Consider the following 18,504-nt stretch of genomic DNA (forward strand, 5'->3'; position numbering starts at 1 on the left):
TTCATTTAAAGAGGATGGAGAATGCTGGGTTAGAGAATATTGTCGTGGGGGGGCATGGTTGTAGTTGGAATGGGAGTGGGAGTGGATTTTCGGGGGTCAGGAAAGATCTTTCTGAGTGTGACAAAAACTGCCAAGTGAAGCATGAGAAGGAGCCAGTCGTGTGAAGATCTAGAAGCAAAACCTGCTGGACAGAGATAACAATGGATCACATCTGTTCATATTTTATTCTAATGTCTTGGAATGGCCAGGAAGCAGGAAGTGGGGTAACCATCATCAAACCATTTTTGTATTTGTTGTTTTGTGTGGGAAAGAAATAAAATGTGCATAGTAAGTGTCTGGTACATTTTAGATGGTTATAATAAATAAATGTTCTTATTTTTCCCCGATTAGAAATTATTATACTTTTTTGAAAAGTTGCATAACTATATATAACATTTTCCCTATTATTTATTGAAACATAATCTAATCAAAAGTTTTTCTTATCACTTTGCCACTTTGTTCAATCATTTTTTCTATCAAAATTTTTGTCAAACAAGAGTTCGGTTTTTCCAAGCTCTTCTTGATTTAGATGAAGTAGGTTCTAAAATGTTCTGTTTAGACTCAACTGGACATACACCAAGGTTTCTTACCATTTCAAGCAAGTATCTTGTTTTAACACTAAAAATCAAATCTGTCATTAGAAATATTTAGCAGTTATATCAAGTACACTTATCAAAGTATTAGGTCACTACAAACGTAATTGCAGTTTAAAAGCTTACAAAAATTGCAAAACTGCAATTACATTTGCACGAACCTAATGTTTGCTTAAATACATATTTTTCAAAAAGTCCTTTTCTTGGTGGTGATAACACTAATATTTTTATCCTGAATTATTAACTAGAAATTGTATGAAGTGTCCATTAGTTACTAATCGTCCTGTTTCCTAACCCTTTCAGACGAGAATTGAAGTGGAAAATCCTGGTCCTCACGAAGGTGTAGGAATGGACGATGTGCAACCCTTCAGACCAGGTGCACTTTGCAATACCAGTTTAATTTTGGGAAGGAGTATGCAAGGACATTTGGCATGCTCGCAGTCTTCTATTCAGAATTCCTTTCTTTTGTTACAATTTAATGGAAGGATTTCACATAAGCAACATGATGTCACTGTTGGTATTGATGTTTGAAAAAAAAGACATCGACAGGAATAAGAAAACAAGATTTTAAAAATGTGACTTTAATTCAGATGTTTCTCCTCTTGGTTCGATATCCTAAATGTCCCAGTTTGGAACCCCTGTACTTAATAGGGGTTCTCAGAGGTTAATTATCACACTGGAAGATATTTCCAGGGTTTGAAAATGGTTCTTTGAATTTTGACCTTTACCCAGAGTAAGCCTCAGTTGCTACCATGTCAATTGTGTTTTAAATTTACTTCCTCTTAGTGTTGTAACACTGATGGTCTTAAGACAACCAGATGTTCTGCTGAGCAGACACCGGGTGTGTGTGTACGCGCGCTTATGGTGTCTTTGATTATTAAAAATGGGAGAAGTAATTAATCGTAATGAATATTTGGTAGACACAATCTTTGAAAACAGGAATTCTGAAGCTTTTGTGCCTTGGGATGCTTTTATGCTATTAAAAATTATTGAGAATTCCAAAGAATATTTTTAAGTCGGTAGTCTCCGTAGATAGTTACAGTATTAGAAATAAAAACTGAACAATGTAAAATACGAGCTCACACAGGCATGCATTCCATGAACCATTAGAGCTAAGACCCAGTCACCATCAGACCTATGATGTTACCATCAGAGCTGTGATATCACGGCCGTGGAGAACTCTACTGCACACTTAGAAGAGAATGAGAGTGACAATGGCAAATGACATTTAGTCTTTCTGTGAAAATAGTTGTGACCTTTTCGGGCCCCACGACTTACAGATCTTGGGACTTCAGGGATTCTTACATGACATTGGAAACCACCGTTTGAAATGATGTACGGGCTTCCTGGACGTGAAATGATAAAACAGGCTTTAAAGCTTCACTTCTACAATTGTGTTTTTCTTTCACTTGTCTTAAAAAGTTTTAAGCTGAGAATATTGTTTAAAAAACAAAAGGAAAATAGTTTTGTCATATATTCGTTTTCTGTCTCATGGTGCCCTGTACTCCTTGGAGCTCATGTGGACCTAGTTTGATCCTATTTTTCCTTGGAAACAATAAAGTCACCCAAGACTGTAATTTGTCACATGAATATCTGTTTATCTAAGGCTTAATAAAATGAATTCTGAAGATATTGGAGCATTTAGAAAATACCATTTTCTTATAATAAGTAGTTTCTTATTTGAAGTCGTACCATTCATTAAAAGTTTTTGTAAACCCACGTTTGTCATGCATATTTAAACTAAAGATAAGTGGTTACACGTAACTTTGGATCATAACAAAAAAAAATCATACCCTGCACCATCTATTAAGTAGGTAATTTTTAATTGGAAACACATTATATAATAGAAATTGCTGCCTGATGATAGTTAATTAAACTTACCTGTGTCAATGGCAAGTATAGGACACCTAAAATAAAATGTACTCTGAAGGAATAGTGTATTGGGGGAAAAGGAGGACGTGTGACTGTTTCTCTGAAAAAAGAAGTTTTACAACATAGTCAACTTTGTGTTATTTTTACATCCTAATAAATGAAAAGTTAATCCCAGAATTCAGACGGGGATTCTACTTCTTTGACCTCTAATCATGGAACTTGTCAAAGATCCGGGGATTAGAAAGTTGGTGATAAAAGGCCATTTGCCACACACTCAATGAGCAAACCTATGTCAGCATCCACAGAGTTTGGACAGATGACCGTAATAGACAAACTAGACTCAGATTGTAGGTGTGTTTCTGTTAGGTAATAATAGGCTCCATGACTTGTGTGAATCACCGCTACCAGAAAACAGAGAAAGCAAAGAAGGAAATAAAGGAACAGAAAGTGTTCAACCCCAGCCCACCTCTATGTAGCTTCATCATAGTTCTGACTTTCCAACAGTCACTTTGTGGCAAAACCTACTTTATGTTTACTCTGTTTATGCAACTTACAACAAAGCAAAATGACTTTTAGCAAGACATTGGCGTTCTTCCTGAACCACAGCAACATATGGGAATAAGAAAAAGAATGAGGTGAAAGCGTGGTTTCCTTTAGACTAGTATTTACCGTACACTGGGGAGTGGGCAGCAGGATTATATGTACCACATTGGGACCAGATGGGAAAACTTCATAAAGATCTAAAGATTGCCTAGTGAAACAAAACATAGTTTCTTAGCTTTAGTTTTATATTCTGAATTCACAGGTATCAGTTAAAACTATTTATTGTAAATGAAAAAGCACCTTCCGAAACCAACAATCAAATATTTCTTGGATTTTCTATGGCTTTATATATTTTAGAATTGACTTTCCCAGCAGTGATGGGAATCGTCGAGAATTAAATCTATAGCACTTCCTTCTCAGCTGTGTCCGCAGTCTGTCTCCTCTTCTCTCTCTTCTTCCTTAAACCCCAGTGCTGAATCCTCAAAGGTGAAAAGAAATTTTCAGAATAGGAGAGGAAAACATTTCAGCTATAAGGAAGGGTGTACACTGATAAATGCATCAGAAGTAACAGTCATTTTGGAAACAATGAATGACGTTGCAGTTGAATCTTAGGGTGTTGTTCAAAAGATACCATTACCAGGTAGAGAGCAGAGTATAGAGTGCAACTCGATATGTTTGTCCTGCATTTCTAAACTGTCTTTTGTTTCTGATTGTTCTTCCATCGATGTTCAATGAATGAATTTGTGGATGAATTTTTGACATGTTTGTATGCCTTTCAGTTTGTGACATCTCATATTTCCCAAATGGTTTGTTGAAGTGTTAGCTAATTAGAAGTATTTCTTAAGTAAATATTCAGGAAAAGATTACGCTTAATTTGAACTCTCAATTGATAAGATGTTATTTTCTGTATTTATAAAGATTATAGCTTTTATCAAACTGTTCTAAGTAGTTCGTTTTAACTAATACGTAGATTTGTCAGCAGGACAACACCTAGGAATGACATCGGAGGAAGGGCAAGCGAGGCTTGATGGAAATGAAAAGACCTACACGCATGTATGTGAAATTTACTTTGAAATTTCTAGTATAGTATGGTTTTCTGTGCTTTTATAATATAATACAGTCCAGTTGAAATTACCTTACATGCTAGCCTTTTAGAGTCAAAAGGTCATAACTGAATGATATTTATAACATTTGAACTAGTTACAAAACTTAAAATATTGTTAGAATCTATAGATATTCATAGCTCAAGTTTATCTTTGGATTGAGGCAAAAAAAATAATAAAGTCCTGAATATTGTCTGCGCCTTTAATTTTTATAACTCCCTTACGTAATAAAGAAAGTAACATCAAATATTGAGTCACATGATGAGACAGTTGAAATTATGAACCATGTAAAAATGATGGCCACTGATTCGGGCTCACGCGAAAGGAGTCAGGATTCTCAGGGGTTCAAAATGTGCAGTTCCATATGGCTGGTCACTAAGGTCAAGGTTAGAGATGGATTCTTCCTTGTGACCTCTGTGTAACGGACTCTGAGTCTACATTCAGGGAGAGAATGGGGTCATGCATTCAACTCAACTGCTTTTTAAGAGAATCACACCTTCCAGGATGGGACCTTTGGTTGTTAGGGCACAAACAATAACTTTCTAATTTCTTTCAGTTCAGTGTAGGAAATCAGTAAATATGATTTAATGTTTTATCTGCTCTTATTAGTGGGTAGTGAGTCAGTTATAATTGGATGCAACAGATAACTATGTCAATGTGTAACACTGTCATAGTGTATAATTGGAATTAATATTTAGGAATTTGCTTCTCTTACTGATTGATGTTAATCATATGGGCTCCTAATTAAAGTTTGCCTATTCTCCAGTTATTAATCTTGAAAAAATAATCTTAAATTCACTATGGGGTCTCACTATTTAAGATATGGTGGGGTGAACTATTTTAAGTGAGGAAGCCTCTGTGACATTAAAAATCATCTACTATCTCATTTTTTGGGTGGATTTAACATATAAGCGATTGTTCAGTGCAAACGGTGACAAAATTAGTTTTGCGGGTTCATGTTTTTCTTCTAATTTAGACTAAGGCAACTTATTTTTCACTTTCTAGTTACAGTCCAATAATTTGGGAGTAAGTAAATGTAGATTAAGATTCTTAACAGTTAAATTTAGTTATATTCTAATTTTTCTCCGTTCATATTCTATTCTCCAGGTTATACAAGAGGAAAACGACACTCAGAGGCCACTTTCCCGAGAACAGGACAAGAGAATATTACATGATGCAGTTCTGACCAATTGCCTTCAACAACAAAAGGAGACAGAAATAAACCTTCAGAAAATGAATTCTGAGGTATTTTCTTTAGTCCTTTTCAAACATGTGTGTGTGTATTCGTGTATGTACATATTTTAAAAACCAATGTTGTACGTATGGGAATTGTAGAGGATTTTGAGAGAGAGAGAGAGAGAGAGAGAGAGAGAGAGAGAGAGAGAGAGAGAGAGAGAGAGTGTGTGTGTGTGTGTGTGTGTGTGTATTTTAGGGGGAGTGACATTTTTGGTCCATTGCAATAAATGATATTCTTGACTGAAGTCCTTTTATGTCCAACAGTCAAGTAGTGACGTTCCCAATGTCTCATCTAAAGGGGAGGCTTTCAATGCTTTTTACAGGGATCGATGAGCTTTCTACAATCTCAAAACTATTGCTACTGATAACGGAAGTTTCAGTGTGAGGCAGTGATTTCATCCCCTTGCTGTATTAGCAGAGAGGTTAGTTTTCACTTCCACTGATTGTAAGGAGTAGAGGCATAGCCAGGTCAGGGACCGTCTTTTAGATCCCGTTCTCCTACTTTTGAGAAAGTAACAACTTGCTCCCAGTAGAGTCCTACTTCAGACTAGGAACTTTTGAAGAAATTGGATGCCGTGATACATACTTAGTGATAATTTATTGGTGAGGATTTTATTCAGAGAAGTCAGTGTATTTGCCCCTGTTTCACATTTATTTCTCCTTTAAACATTATGAAAAGGAAATAACACTTATGCAGCAGCAAATGATCTCACTACTTTCTAAGAAGAGCTCTATAATTTTGAGCTTATTTTCCCTGAGTTTTTTGAAATCTAAGGCTTCGTTGGAATTTACATATTTCCACTAGAAGAGCAGCAAGCACACTATTGCGGAGCCCAAAGTCCTGCGGAAAATCCTGACCTTGCTCATCTTTTTAATCACTCTGTTCAAGATTGTGATAACGAAACGAGTTCATTGATGTATAAAGAAGTGCTTAGCGCAATGCCTAGATGTATCAGTGATTAGTAGACTTAATCTTATAAGTGACTCTGAAAGTATTAGAAATGTAGAATATCTTTTCAGTATTCTTGGGAATAAAGTTGTAGGAAATGTAATCAGTCCAAATGTATGCAGAGTGAATACTCTTACTGTGGGAAAGGTGTATATTCAGACGATAACCTCTATTTTAAAGTGTAGTCAGACTTCTTAATCTTTTATTTCATGCCTTCTGGGTTTGCTGCCTTTCCAGTTCTGAGATGCTTAAAGTTCTCTTATGATTTTAAAATTCTCTTTTTCCATTTCATGGATTCAGCATCTTATATTAATTTTGTTTTTAACTTTTTGGAATTTATTCTTGTATAAAGTTGGAGGTTTGGATTCATCGTTGTATTTTTCCAATGGGATATCCACTTACTGCAACCTTTTCATTATATAAACATTTAGGTTCTTCTTTAATTTCAGAGGATATCATGATATGTCATTTCATTGAATGCTAGCTACAAGTCTCCTTTGTTTTACTTAGGTTTCTGAGAGTTATGAAAAAGAAAAAGACCTGTTGCCTAAAAATCAGATGTTGGGGGATGAAATCGCCATAGGAAGACTGCAAAGGGACACACTGAAAACTCAGAATCAGGAAATGGAAAAAAAGTACTTTGAGGACACTGCAAACGTAAAAGAAAAGAATGACTGTCTTCAAAAGACGAGAAAACTGAATGACGAAACACTAACAAAAACAGTATTTGAATGTAACAGACAGCTTAATGTCCCAACAGCTGAGAATACAATGCTGAACTCTCAGCTGGAGAATGAAAGACAAAGCAAAGAAAGACTGAAAACAGAAGCGGAATCCACCCATCATTATAAGCTTAGTAAGCAATTAATAAGACACCTACAAAATGCTTTCCAGGGATTAAGAGATGAATGCTTGCCCTTATTGGACAAAAGCGGGTTTGCTATGTGTAACCGAAAAGAAAAGAAGGCGATTCTTTCTCAACAACTTGCTAAAGCTGGAAGTAAATTCAATAGCTTAGACACTGAGCTCCCTCACACAAGATATGCTGTCAGAGACAGGACATTGATTTTTGAACCTGTACTGAAAGACCTAAACCAAACTCAGTGTCAAGAGGAGGAAATTGAACCCGTGTATCAGAGGGAACACGGAAACGTGAACACATATATTGGAAAGTCGGAATCCCTAAAGGAGAAAGGTTCTGACCTACAAAGTGGAAATATGCTTCTTCGACGGCAACTGGATGATGCGTTCAACAAAAGTGACAATAATGAAAACTCAGGAATGAGTGTTGAAGAGCAGCTTCAGGAGGGCAGAAAAGTGCTTCAAGCTGAATGTGAAAAACAAGATCCTATTGCGAAAGAGAGACATAAGGAGTTAGTCGACACATTGATTCACTTGGAAGGAAGAATATGCCAGTATGAAAACGATGAATCAGAAAGAGAAGTAAGTATCCAGAAAAATAGTTTTCAAATTTCCCGAAAGAAAATTCAATGTTCAAATATTTGATGATGGCTAAGTGTTGAATCTATCTGAATATTAAAAATATATAGATTACAAATGCATTTGTGCTAACAGCTTAAAAGCATACATTGTATCCAGCCAATAAAACTTAGACCTGTGAGGTGCTTTACTTTGAGTCAAGACATTGTGTTGACTATGAAATTTTAAGGTATAAATTGTTATTAGATACATATTGATATGAATGATTTAGTCCTATACTGCTGCAATAATAATTTTCATCTTTGTTACCACATTGTAATACCATTGTGAAGCAGATAAATGGAAATGCTCCTATGCAAACAGAATTTTTAGAGATAAAGGTTCAATTAAGTGGATTACGTAGAGTTAATTCTAGATTTCCCACATGAACTGAAGTGTAGATGGTGTCCCTTTCCCTCAGTAGTTTCTTCCACATTTTAGTTGGTATAATTTTGATTTTATTCATGTCAATTTGATATAAATTGGAACTATTTCAGTCCCAAATAATGTATTCTTATGACCTGTGACCTCTTTAAAGACAGCTAATTTTTCATTAAATCATGATTTTGGACAAATGTGAGGAGTTTTATCAAAACTCTACTTGATTTGATCTTCCCACTGCTATGTATAATTGTCCTTGAATATTTTTACAAATTCGTATTTCTCATTGCAAGGCCCATTTACTATCATTTGGACATAAGTTTGTCCATTTCAAAGAGAATTGTAGCGGTCTGTGATTTATTAATTTGGCATTGAGTCCCCATTTTCAGACGAGTGAGGGGAGGCAGGATTCATGTGTAGCAGGAAGGAGGTCCAGGCCACGTTACCTGGGGCCCTGAAGACCACTGGAATGAGTTCGCTTTTCTTCTAAGATACAGGCATCTGTTGGAAGGTTGTGAGCAGTGGACTGTGTACGTGAGGACCTGTGAAGTCAATTTAAGCCTGTGATAAAAAAAGGGGGAAAACATTCCACAATGTAGAATTGACTACCACTAGTCCCACCGACATACCAATTTCCCCTTGAGATGTCAGTGGATTGTTAAGCTTTGCAGCTTCATCAGGGGAAATGGGGAGTGGGGCTGAATCTGTTGTTCAAGTAACCTACGTAATAGTGAGTGGGCAGCGGGATAACACCTTCTGTGTCTTACCCAGATTCAGTAGACAGACTTGTGCCCAAAAGAGGAAAAGAAGGTGAAATGATGCCTGGGGTGATCTTTTTCAAGTTATAGATTATATTAATGTGTTAGAGTTAGCGATTATTAACATAATTTAATAGATGTGATTATAAAATCACTAACAGCATCATCTTCCTAGGTGGTTGGGAGACAACTTCAACAAGAGCTACCTGACACCACAAGAAAACTGCCTCTGTCAGAGGCTTCACGGGAGGTTAGATCACGTTACCGTATGAATTCAGAAGCTGAGACACAGGATTTCAAGACGTTAGAGCAACTCAGACGTCAGGTATGTGTGAAATGTAACCTGTCAACAGTTCATCTATAGTTGATTAATATAAAGTGTTTTAGGATCCTGATTTTCAAGGGCAGCTTTCTTTTGTGTTTTTGTTGTAATTAATTTATTATAATTTTATTATCTTTATAATGCACTTCTTCCTTAAACTCTGGCTTGCATCCTGCTATTCGCATTGCATGTTTTTTCTTAGAGTCTATACCCTTGGTAACGTTGAGAAATAGGCAGCGTTCCTCATAGAAATGGAGAGACTTTTTCCTACTAAACAGTATTTTGTAGTGATTGCTCCATGACCACGATGAGCAGCCATTTAAGATCAGAAGATGATGTTTACCAGAACAATTCAGGCATTTGTCTTATTTCTTATCATCACTTTTGTCAATGGTTACAGCACTGGCATATATTTCATGGACTTCAGACTGACTCGTACAGAAAGTTCATTATACAAACCAATTGAAGTAGACATTTCCCTCATTTTGTTTTCATTTTAGAAATATTGTAAAAGTATAGAAATATGTAGATCATTATAGTATGCACACCCACAATAGAGAATTAAGAAAATAATCGAGATTCACTATTGTTCTTTTTAATCTTCATTGGGATGCAATTCCCATATCATATTTCACCCATTTAAAACATACAATTCAATATCTCTCGTTACATTCAGAGAGTTGTGGAACTATCACCACAATCATAGAACATTTCCGTCACCCCCAAAAGAAACCCCACATCACTTAGCTGTCACCCGTCTTCCTGTCTCTCCCAGCCTTAGGCAGCCACCAATCTACTTTCTGTCTCCATAGATTTGCCTATTTTGGATGTTTCATGTGAATGGAATCACAGGAAGTGAGGTCCTTTGTGACTCGCTTCTTTCCCGTAACGTCACGTTTCCAGGGTTCAACCGTGTTGTAGCACATATCAATTGTTAGCTATTTCTTCCTATGGCCCAACATTACTTCACTTTGTGGACAGAATACTTACCCATTCATCAGTTGATGGAACTTTGTGTTGTTTCCACTTTTTGGCTGATAATAATTCTGCTGTGAACACGAGTTTACAAGTTATGGTGGGAGCCAATGTTTTGATTTCCCTGCCCTCGGATTTCAGCTCCCAACCTCGCCTCTCCGTGACGTTTTCTCTGACTGTCATTGAACTCATGTTCCTCAGCACTTGTCAGATAGTCTGTGCAGAGCAATCAAGCCCTAAATTTGACATAGTTTTAATTTTTCATGAGCGAGAATTCTGTCTTTCTAAGTATAAGTTTGTCTAAGGGGAAATAGTATTTGATATGATGGCACCTATCCTGGCATAAATTAAAAATGTTTTCTTTAACAGTTGTTAGGATAAAATTAAATACTTTATACCAAACCAATACTTCCCCTTGGAGACATTGATATAACTAAATTTTTATTCTGAAGTATTTCTCACAATTATATATAAAATCGAAAGCACGAATCTAACAGAAAATTGTCCAAAGAAATGCTCATTTTCCCCCTCTCCATGAAAACAAAAAAATAAAATTAAAGGGAACCAGCCCTTCCTCTCTGCAGCCAGACAGGGTGTACAGATTGGTAGCACGTTCTAACTGTACAGGTCTGAGGATGGCTTTTCTGATCTGCCAGAGCGTGTTGCTTTCCTCTGCTCTTCTGAGTGCTTGCTAACACATCCCAACATAATCAGTTCCCGGGAATGAATTGGTTTGGGAAGTTGGGTTTAGCACTAGAGTCCGTTATTCCCACGTCAGTGGCTTTACCCTGCCTCTCATGGTCATAGAAATTGTATGGTCAATCGGGAGGTGGCATTTGCATTATAGTCCAACTGCAAACCCTTTGATTTTACTGTGCGCCATGTCCTTTTCTATTACATATGTTCCTTAATTTAATCTTCCCAATATCCCAGTGACGTAGATGCCACTATTGTCTCATTTTATACATGAAGAAACTGAGACCCAAAAAGTTTAAGTATTTTGCTCAAGCTAATAACTGGTGGACTTGGGATAAAAACCCTGGCATTTTGGCTCTTATTTAGTTACTGCCCCTCAAACTATTCCATGAACTATCTGACTGCCCCCAAGAGTAACATGTCAACTGGACTAGCCTGGTAATTCACATATGTCAATATTTAAAATTAGAGCTGATGGGATGCTTGGAATACTGTATGTTTGACTTCTCGGGTCATTTGTACTACAAGATATGATAATTAAGTGTGAGAACTCATTCTAGAAAAAGTGCTACATACCTCGTTTCTGAATATCACTTCGGTCACAAAGCTCCCTTTGGGAAGCTATGCACCAATGCCACCGCCTAGTTCACAGTCCAAAGCAATTTTGGAACTCTTTTTCTGGAATGGCCATCATTGCTGTCATCATATTACCTTTGATGTCCTGAATGTCATCAAAGAGTCTTCCTTTCCATATTTTCTTTATCTTTGGATAATGACATATTTAGTCATTGGGGGCCAGATCAGGTGAGTAGGGAGGGTGTTGCAATAAAGTTATTTGTTTACAGGCTAAAAACTCCCTCACAGACAGTGCCCTGTGAGCTGGTGCATTGTCGTGATACAAGAGCAATGAGTCGTTGGCTAAAAATTCAGGTCCTCTTAACTTTTTCACACAACCTTTTCAGCACTTCCAAAGAGTAAACTTGGTTAACTGTTTGTCCAGTTGGTAGAAATTCATAATGAACAATCCCTCATATAAATAAAAAAAGGGGAGCAACATCATTGCAACAAGTTTGCGAACTTAGTTGTCAGATGTCATAGATCATCAGTAGTTCAACATCACTTTTTCTTTATTTTAGCAGCAAGAATCAAGAGCTCGACATACAGAGGATGCGAGATGTACTGAGAAGATTCAAGATCACGTACAAAAGTATAAGTTAAAGCAGCACAGAAAATAACCTGAGTATCTATAAAGCAGATGTGTAGTGTAGTATGACAGTTAGATCAGTTATAACAATAAACACATGAGTGTGAAGCTGGGTCAAAGTGTCAGCTTTGCGCTACCTTGAAAAGAATAATTTGTGTACATTGTCTCTGATTTTGCACATTATCCACAATTCACAACTAGAAAAATGGCACAATTGCCAAATCATGCGCTTTTCAAATTGTAAGATTTTATGTAGTTGCTCCTTCAGATATTTGTTCAGAGATTATGTGGTATGCTTTAAAGTCAATGTGTGAGAATAATTATGTCAAAATATTCACTTTAGGCTTGACACTGAAAGCACTGACCTAACAACGACAACTAAAAAGCTAGTGGGCCTAATCGAACAGCTTCACAGGAACCTGTCAGGTACAAGCTTGGTGAGTCAATCTCTTCATTTGTGTCATACTGCAAAGGAATGTGTATGTCTGTCATAGTAGCTTATAATACTATTTTAGACAATAAGAACAGTCTCATTAATAAAAGTACTGTATTCATGTTGATACTACTTGCTGGGAGTAATGTAATTCCTCTCTACAGAGAAAGAAATCTCAGTTCATAAAATTAATGATTTTTGCAGTCAGATTTTTATACAAAAAGATTGTGATAGTCGAAAGGCAATATTTGATATATACCACATTTCATTTACCTTTCGTTTGTCCAACGAGTTATCTACCACCCACACACCCAACATTCTGCCGGACTGCTGAAGTTTCCCCTGCAGAAAAGGAAAGTGGAAGGCACGTTAGTCCATAGCGATTCTGAAATACAGCCTGACGTGTGCTGTCTGTTCTTGGATTAGGACTTAGTCCTACCCATGCCAGTGCTTCTCCATGGCCCTTTGCTGTCCCCTGTGAGTCTTTGTCCTGTCCTTTTCATAAGAAATGACCTGTGCTTCCAGCTCTTTCCTCAGCATCATTCCTCCACCCAAATGTCTAAGACCCACAGGCCTCCTCTTATTTTCCACTGTTTTGGTTTTTACTAGGAGACTCTCCCCAGCGGGCACGATGCCGAGGACACAGTAACCCAGAGAGAGGCGGGAGCTCAGGCAACGGGTGAGCCAGGGCCGGGGGGCCGTTCGGGGTTGGGCGAGGTGGTGACTTCTTCTCTATCTACCCTGGAAGCTGTTCCCGCAGACCCCTTCCCTGCCATCCTGAGCCAATCGGGGAGTGGGTGGCCAGGGGTTGGGGAGTCCCCTTTTGTGGGAGGGTTTCCAGTTCCCAGCGGATCCTGACCTGGTGGGAAAGGGCCACGAGGGCAGCCATCCCTAAGCGCCCTTCCCCCTTCACCGGCCTGGCCAGCCGCAGGTGACTTCCTGTGAAGGTCACGAAGGTGGCGTAAGGTGATACCATCCTGCGGGTTGGGAATCACTCTACAGCTAGTGCCTCATTATAAGGGAAGTGGTTAAGGGTACACCTTTGGGAGACGTAAAAAACTGAAAACTACTCTAGCTTTAGGAAACGGCCCAGGAACGCTGAAGAACAAATGACTTCTCTCAGGTGGTGGGATACTGAAGAGCTGGCCCAAAGGAATCTTCATAAACTCTTGTGTCTAGAACATGTGTGGGTGTCTGTGTGTGGATATGTGTACATACATACTTATATACATGTATTTAGACAGAGAGAGAGACTATGAATATTTGATGAGGGTGAGGACTTGCTTTTACTGTTGGAGATGTGTAAGCTGGAGGCAGTAAACATCGAGGAGAGAAAATGAAACCAGGTTCCTCTGCCTCCTTCACCAGGAAAACTGTTGCACAGAAATGTGTGCCACAGAGTTATTTAAGGAAGACCAAAGCTGTAGGACCCTAAGGTGGTGGTAGGACATGCAAAGCCTGAGATCTGGTTCAGCAAGTGGCGCTGTGAACAGGAACCCCCCCTTGCTCTTTGTCGAGGGGCCAGGCTAACCCTCAGGCCCTGCCCAGTCTGTAGTCAGCTGGGAGGCCCTGACAGGAGGCCAGGGCCAGGGACCGCCCTGGAATGGACTACCCTGGAGACAGAAGACAATGATTAGAGTCTTTGGGATGAACGATCCATTTTTCTACTGGGACAGTTTCAGTAGTTCTTTAGATATTGTGAACAGCATTATAAAAGTAGCGTCTTTTTGTAATTGACCTCAGGTTGCATCTCACGCTATAGAATCCAAATAAACCCTCCAAAAACCAAAACAAACTTATTCTTGAAAGGAATTGGTCACTGTGTCTATTACCTTACCGTGGAAGCCCCCCTTTACGTAGATCTCCGAGCCCTGCTTCTTGTGAATTTTATAGATACTTGAACTGTGTGGTATGTTCTTTGGAATCTGTGGAACAGTTAATACAAAGCAAAACGAAACAAGTAAACTTTGTTGTTGGTTTTTAAAATAACATCTATTTCATGCAGAAAAAATATACGTATCACAAGTTCTCATTGTTTTCACTTTGATGTGCATGAGGATTGAATAACAGAATATATGTTATGAAATGATGTTCAGATATCTTTCCATTAAGTTTGTGCAAAAGTAATTGTGGTTTTTAAAGGTTAAAAATGAATGCAAACACCTCAATTACTCTTTTTTTTTTTTCACCATGAACAAAAATATATTGCTCCTTTATTTCTACATTTTAAGAAAAAGCTTTCCAGAATTTTAGGCAATTATCAGAAACAAAAAAGCAAACAGCATAGTTTTTCAGACAAATTGAGGTTACGGATTTTGGGTTTTATAACTAACTAAATTTCTATCAGGTATAGAACATACTTGTATCACTCAACATGTTTAAAACCAAATGTATATTCACTCTGCTCGGTTCGCTTTAAAGTTAACATCTGCTACCTCAGGGAAAATTTTAAGTCCTTACTCTTTACATGGGCCTTAATTCCTCCTACTTCTTTCTCTAACACGAAGTAGCTTTATGTGCTTTGTTCCCTTGTTCAGCCATTCACAATGTACTGTCCCTTCCTTGCTACACATTGACCTGGTTTGTTAGCATTTTGGCAATCGACGCATGTCTTATTATCAGTAATTTTAATTAGCGGGGTCATCTGTGGGATGACCCAGGATGAAGTTGTTGCAAACACCTGTCATTGTAATTTCCTCTGGTTGCTCACGTTACCACCGCTATGTCGGTGGGCGTAATCTTTTAACACTCACCCTGCTGTATTTGAAAGCATCCTCACTTACTGAAAACAACAGGTTGTCCCAGACCATCCTGATTTATCTTTGCTGAAAGTCACTTATCTGCTATTATGTGTGCTCCCAGATTGCCTTCTAAGTAGAATTTGATGTGAGACTATCCACTGGGCTTTAGGGGTGAAAATGTGTCGGTGGTGAGGGGCTGCCACCACTGGGGCCCTTGAGTGACTAAGGTGGAAAGGTTATTTCCGAAACTAAAACCTCAATTACTCTTGCAGCAACCTAATAGTAACATGAAAAACAGTACTGATTTTCAAGGTAAGTTTTAAATGTTGAATTTAAGAATCTGGAAGTGAATGCCATAGAACTGTAGAGAAACTCATGTGGATTTGTCACCTACGCAGCAGGAAGTGTTTTACTAGTGTTAGACTTTAAAATACCTTGGTAAACTACATTTTCATTTCATTTCAACAAACATTTCCTGAGGGCCTGCTGTGTGACAACATCTAGGAAGAATGAAATACAGACCTGGGTCTAAGTTTGACAGGAAGATGGACGGGCATGGGGTGATTACTTTGCAGAAAAGGGCCAGGGAGGTGAAACACAGGAGGAACGCGCTATCGGGTACGCAGAGGAAAGAACGGGACATCTACTTGACCTGGACATTGAACTGTCCAGTGGCTGTTTGTCAGGGCAAAAGGCGGCCATTCATTTCAAGCACAGGGCAGAACACAGATGCAAGGGCATAGAAGCAAGAGTGCAGGGAACTGTGAGCTCTGTAGTGTCCTCTGGGTATGAGTGGCATGGCGACAGGAGATATTGGTGGTTAAGTGGCAGCCAGATCCTGTAAGGCCCTATTTGTCTCACTCAGGAAGGAGCTGGACCTCTGTCTTGTATGGGAAGGGTTTTAAGCGGGCACATGAGCTCATGTTGGGGAAGAAACCATGGAGGTAGTGGGGCTGAGAGGGAGATCTGAGAGTCAGACTGTGTAGGAGGCTATGAAATTTCATTCAGCAAGTATTTGTTGGACCCCCAACTATGTCAGGTAATGTCCTAGGTGCTGTGGACAAAATAGGCCTGTACTCTGTGGAGTGCGACGTTGATATCTGTAGTCCAGACGAGACAAGGAGGGCCTGACCTAAGCTGGTGAGGATGGCGAGGGGGCGGAAGTGACACCCTTTGGTGACCCATTAGTGACCCATTAGACTTGGAGGAAGAGGAAATGGGAAGACTCAAACACAGCTCCCAGGTTTCTGCCCGGGGCGATGAGGTGAAGTCTATTTCCATTTTCCGTATATTAGCAAGTTACAAAATCAGGATAGCATTTCTGGCATAAAAGATGAGAGTTGTTTTTATCCCGCTAGAAGGATGCATACTTTGAGTTCTTTTCCCAGGATGGGGATGGATTTAGTTGATGCAGTCTTGGAATCTTACTCAGCTTCCTTGTGAACCCAAACCAGACTTTGCCAATAGCCAGCTATTGTCTCCAATCACCAAATAGGTTTTCACTGTTTGAAATTTCTTCATCCACATGGGGATTGAACCTATGAAAACTTAATCAGCAGATTTGGAGAATCAACCACACCAGGGTAGGGTTAGACTTATTCTGTATTATTGTGTTTCCCCGAAAATAAGACCTAGCTGGACAATTAGCTCTAAAGGGTCTTGTGGAGCAAAAATTAATATAAGACCCGGTATCATTTTATGTTAGATAAGACCGGGTCTTATATTATAGTAAAATAAGACCAGGACTTATATTAATTTTTGCCCCAAAAGATGCGTTAGAGCTGATTGTCCGGCCAGGTCTTATTTACGGGCAAACACGGTATTTACACTGGTCCAATGTCCAGTGGGGGGAAGTCAGTATAAGGCAGATTATGTTCAATACAAAATGACTTTCTGGCAATCAGAACCATCCTGTAATACAATGGGCAGTTGCCTGCTAAGATCATTGCTCATATTTCCTGCCATTGAAGACATTTACGCCTGGTCTATATGACCATCTGCCACAAAGCCAGACGAGACATTTTGGTTGTTGTTGTTCAAGACCAGGGTTAAATTTCTAATCTGCCATCTTGGGCCGCCAGAGCCAGAATAGAGAGTTGGACTGGATCATTTTAAAGCCCAACTCAGGGATGAGATTTAAGTTCATGCCTACAAAGTCAAGTCATTGCTAGAACTACGTGACCTCTGGAATTAAGAATGATAAAAAAATATAATCAGGAATTCAAATAGTGGGTCTGGGAATAAGATCCTGGAGATTTTGCTTTTGATCGTTTTCCTTTCTAGGCAGCTCTCCTTTTTCCTCTTCAGGGAAATCTTGACAAATCCTGTGTTAAATTAATTCAGCCTTCTGTAGTTAAATATCACCTCTGTAAATGACACGTTTCAGATCCACATTAGTTGGCCTTTTATGAAAAAAATCTGTTATCGGGTAGAACTTGGAATAAATGGCTTAGTTCCAATTTCCATAACCTTTGAAGATGCGTGCAAGGATATATAATACATCTCTGTGTTTGTTTCATTGAAAGCAGCTCAAGGTGTTGTTAAAAACAGAGGACTCAACTCCCTCTAACTGGCATTCTACCAACAGACCTTTCACATATGCACTGTACTGTGATAATTCATAATGAGGCCCCTTGAAATATTCTAAAATCATAAAGTTCTCTTTGAGTCACCACAAGTCAGTTAAATTGCTTTTAGTAAAATTTTGGTACTAATTTACATGCTTATAATTTTGGTATTTACATACTTATATTCAGCATGCAGGCTGACTTTATTTACTGTGACATCTGCATTACCAAATAATTTTCCCTAACAATGCTGAATACCGAAGGCTTTCCTATAGCTAGGATAGGCATGTGTATTATTAGTGTGAGACGGTGGCATGGCCCTGGGCTGTTAGGGTGCATGTGTTGAATGGTATGGGTTGGACTGTGACCTTATTAGAAGCTTAAGAACACTTTTTGAGCTGAAAACTACTGTAATGATCATTTGCTGGATAAGACACATTTGCTGACCATCACAAGAGGTCAGGTGACATCTGGAGGTCACACATCTGTTTGTGGCACCCAGTGTTTATTCTACCATCTCCGTTAGTATAACCCTGTTGTTGTTTTTTCCTGGTGTCCTTATAAAATCTGGGCAACCTGGAAAAGTGAGAAGCACCAATGTAATAACTAGAAG

At 38.6% G+C, this 18,504-nt stretch overlaps 1 protein-coding gene across 1 annotated transcript in view; it reads left to right on the plus strand.

Annotated features, from left to right (window-relative positions):
• LOC148756416 (POTE ankyrin domain family member B-like) overlaps nt 1-9,317 on the plus strand; it is a 36,519-nt gene extending 27,202 nt beyond the window's left edge. The window contains exons 10-14 of the mRNA XM_088788962.1: nt 936-1,008; nt 4,030-4,100; nt 5,258-5,395; nt 6,846-7,778; nt 9,129-9,317. Of these exons, the coding sequence (XP_088645088.1) occupies nt 936-1,008; nt 4,030-4,100; nt 5,258-5,395; nt 6,846-7,778; nt 9,129-9,317 (1,404 nt within the window). The remainder of the gene's footprint in view (nt 1-935; nt 1,009-4,029; nt 4,101-5,257; nt 5,396-6,845; nt 7,779-9,128) is intronic.
• Nucleotides 9,318-18,504: the final 9,187 nt, after the last annotated feature.

This window comes from Rhinolophus sinicus, chromosome 12 (genome assembly GCF_057876585.1).
Source record: "Rhinolophus sinicus isolate RSI-liver-muscle chromosome 12, RSI-T2T, whole genome shotgun sequence".
Classification (NCBI taxonomy): domain Eukaryota; kingdom Metazoa; phylum Chordata; class Mammalia; order Chiroptera; family Rhinolophidae; genus Rhinolophus; species Rhinolophus sinicus.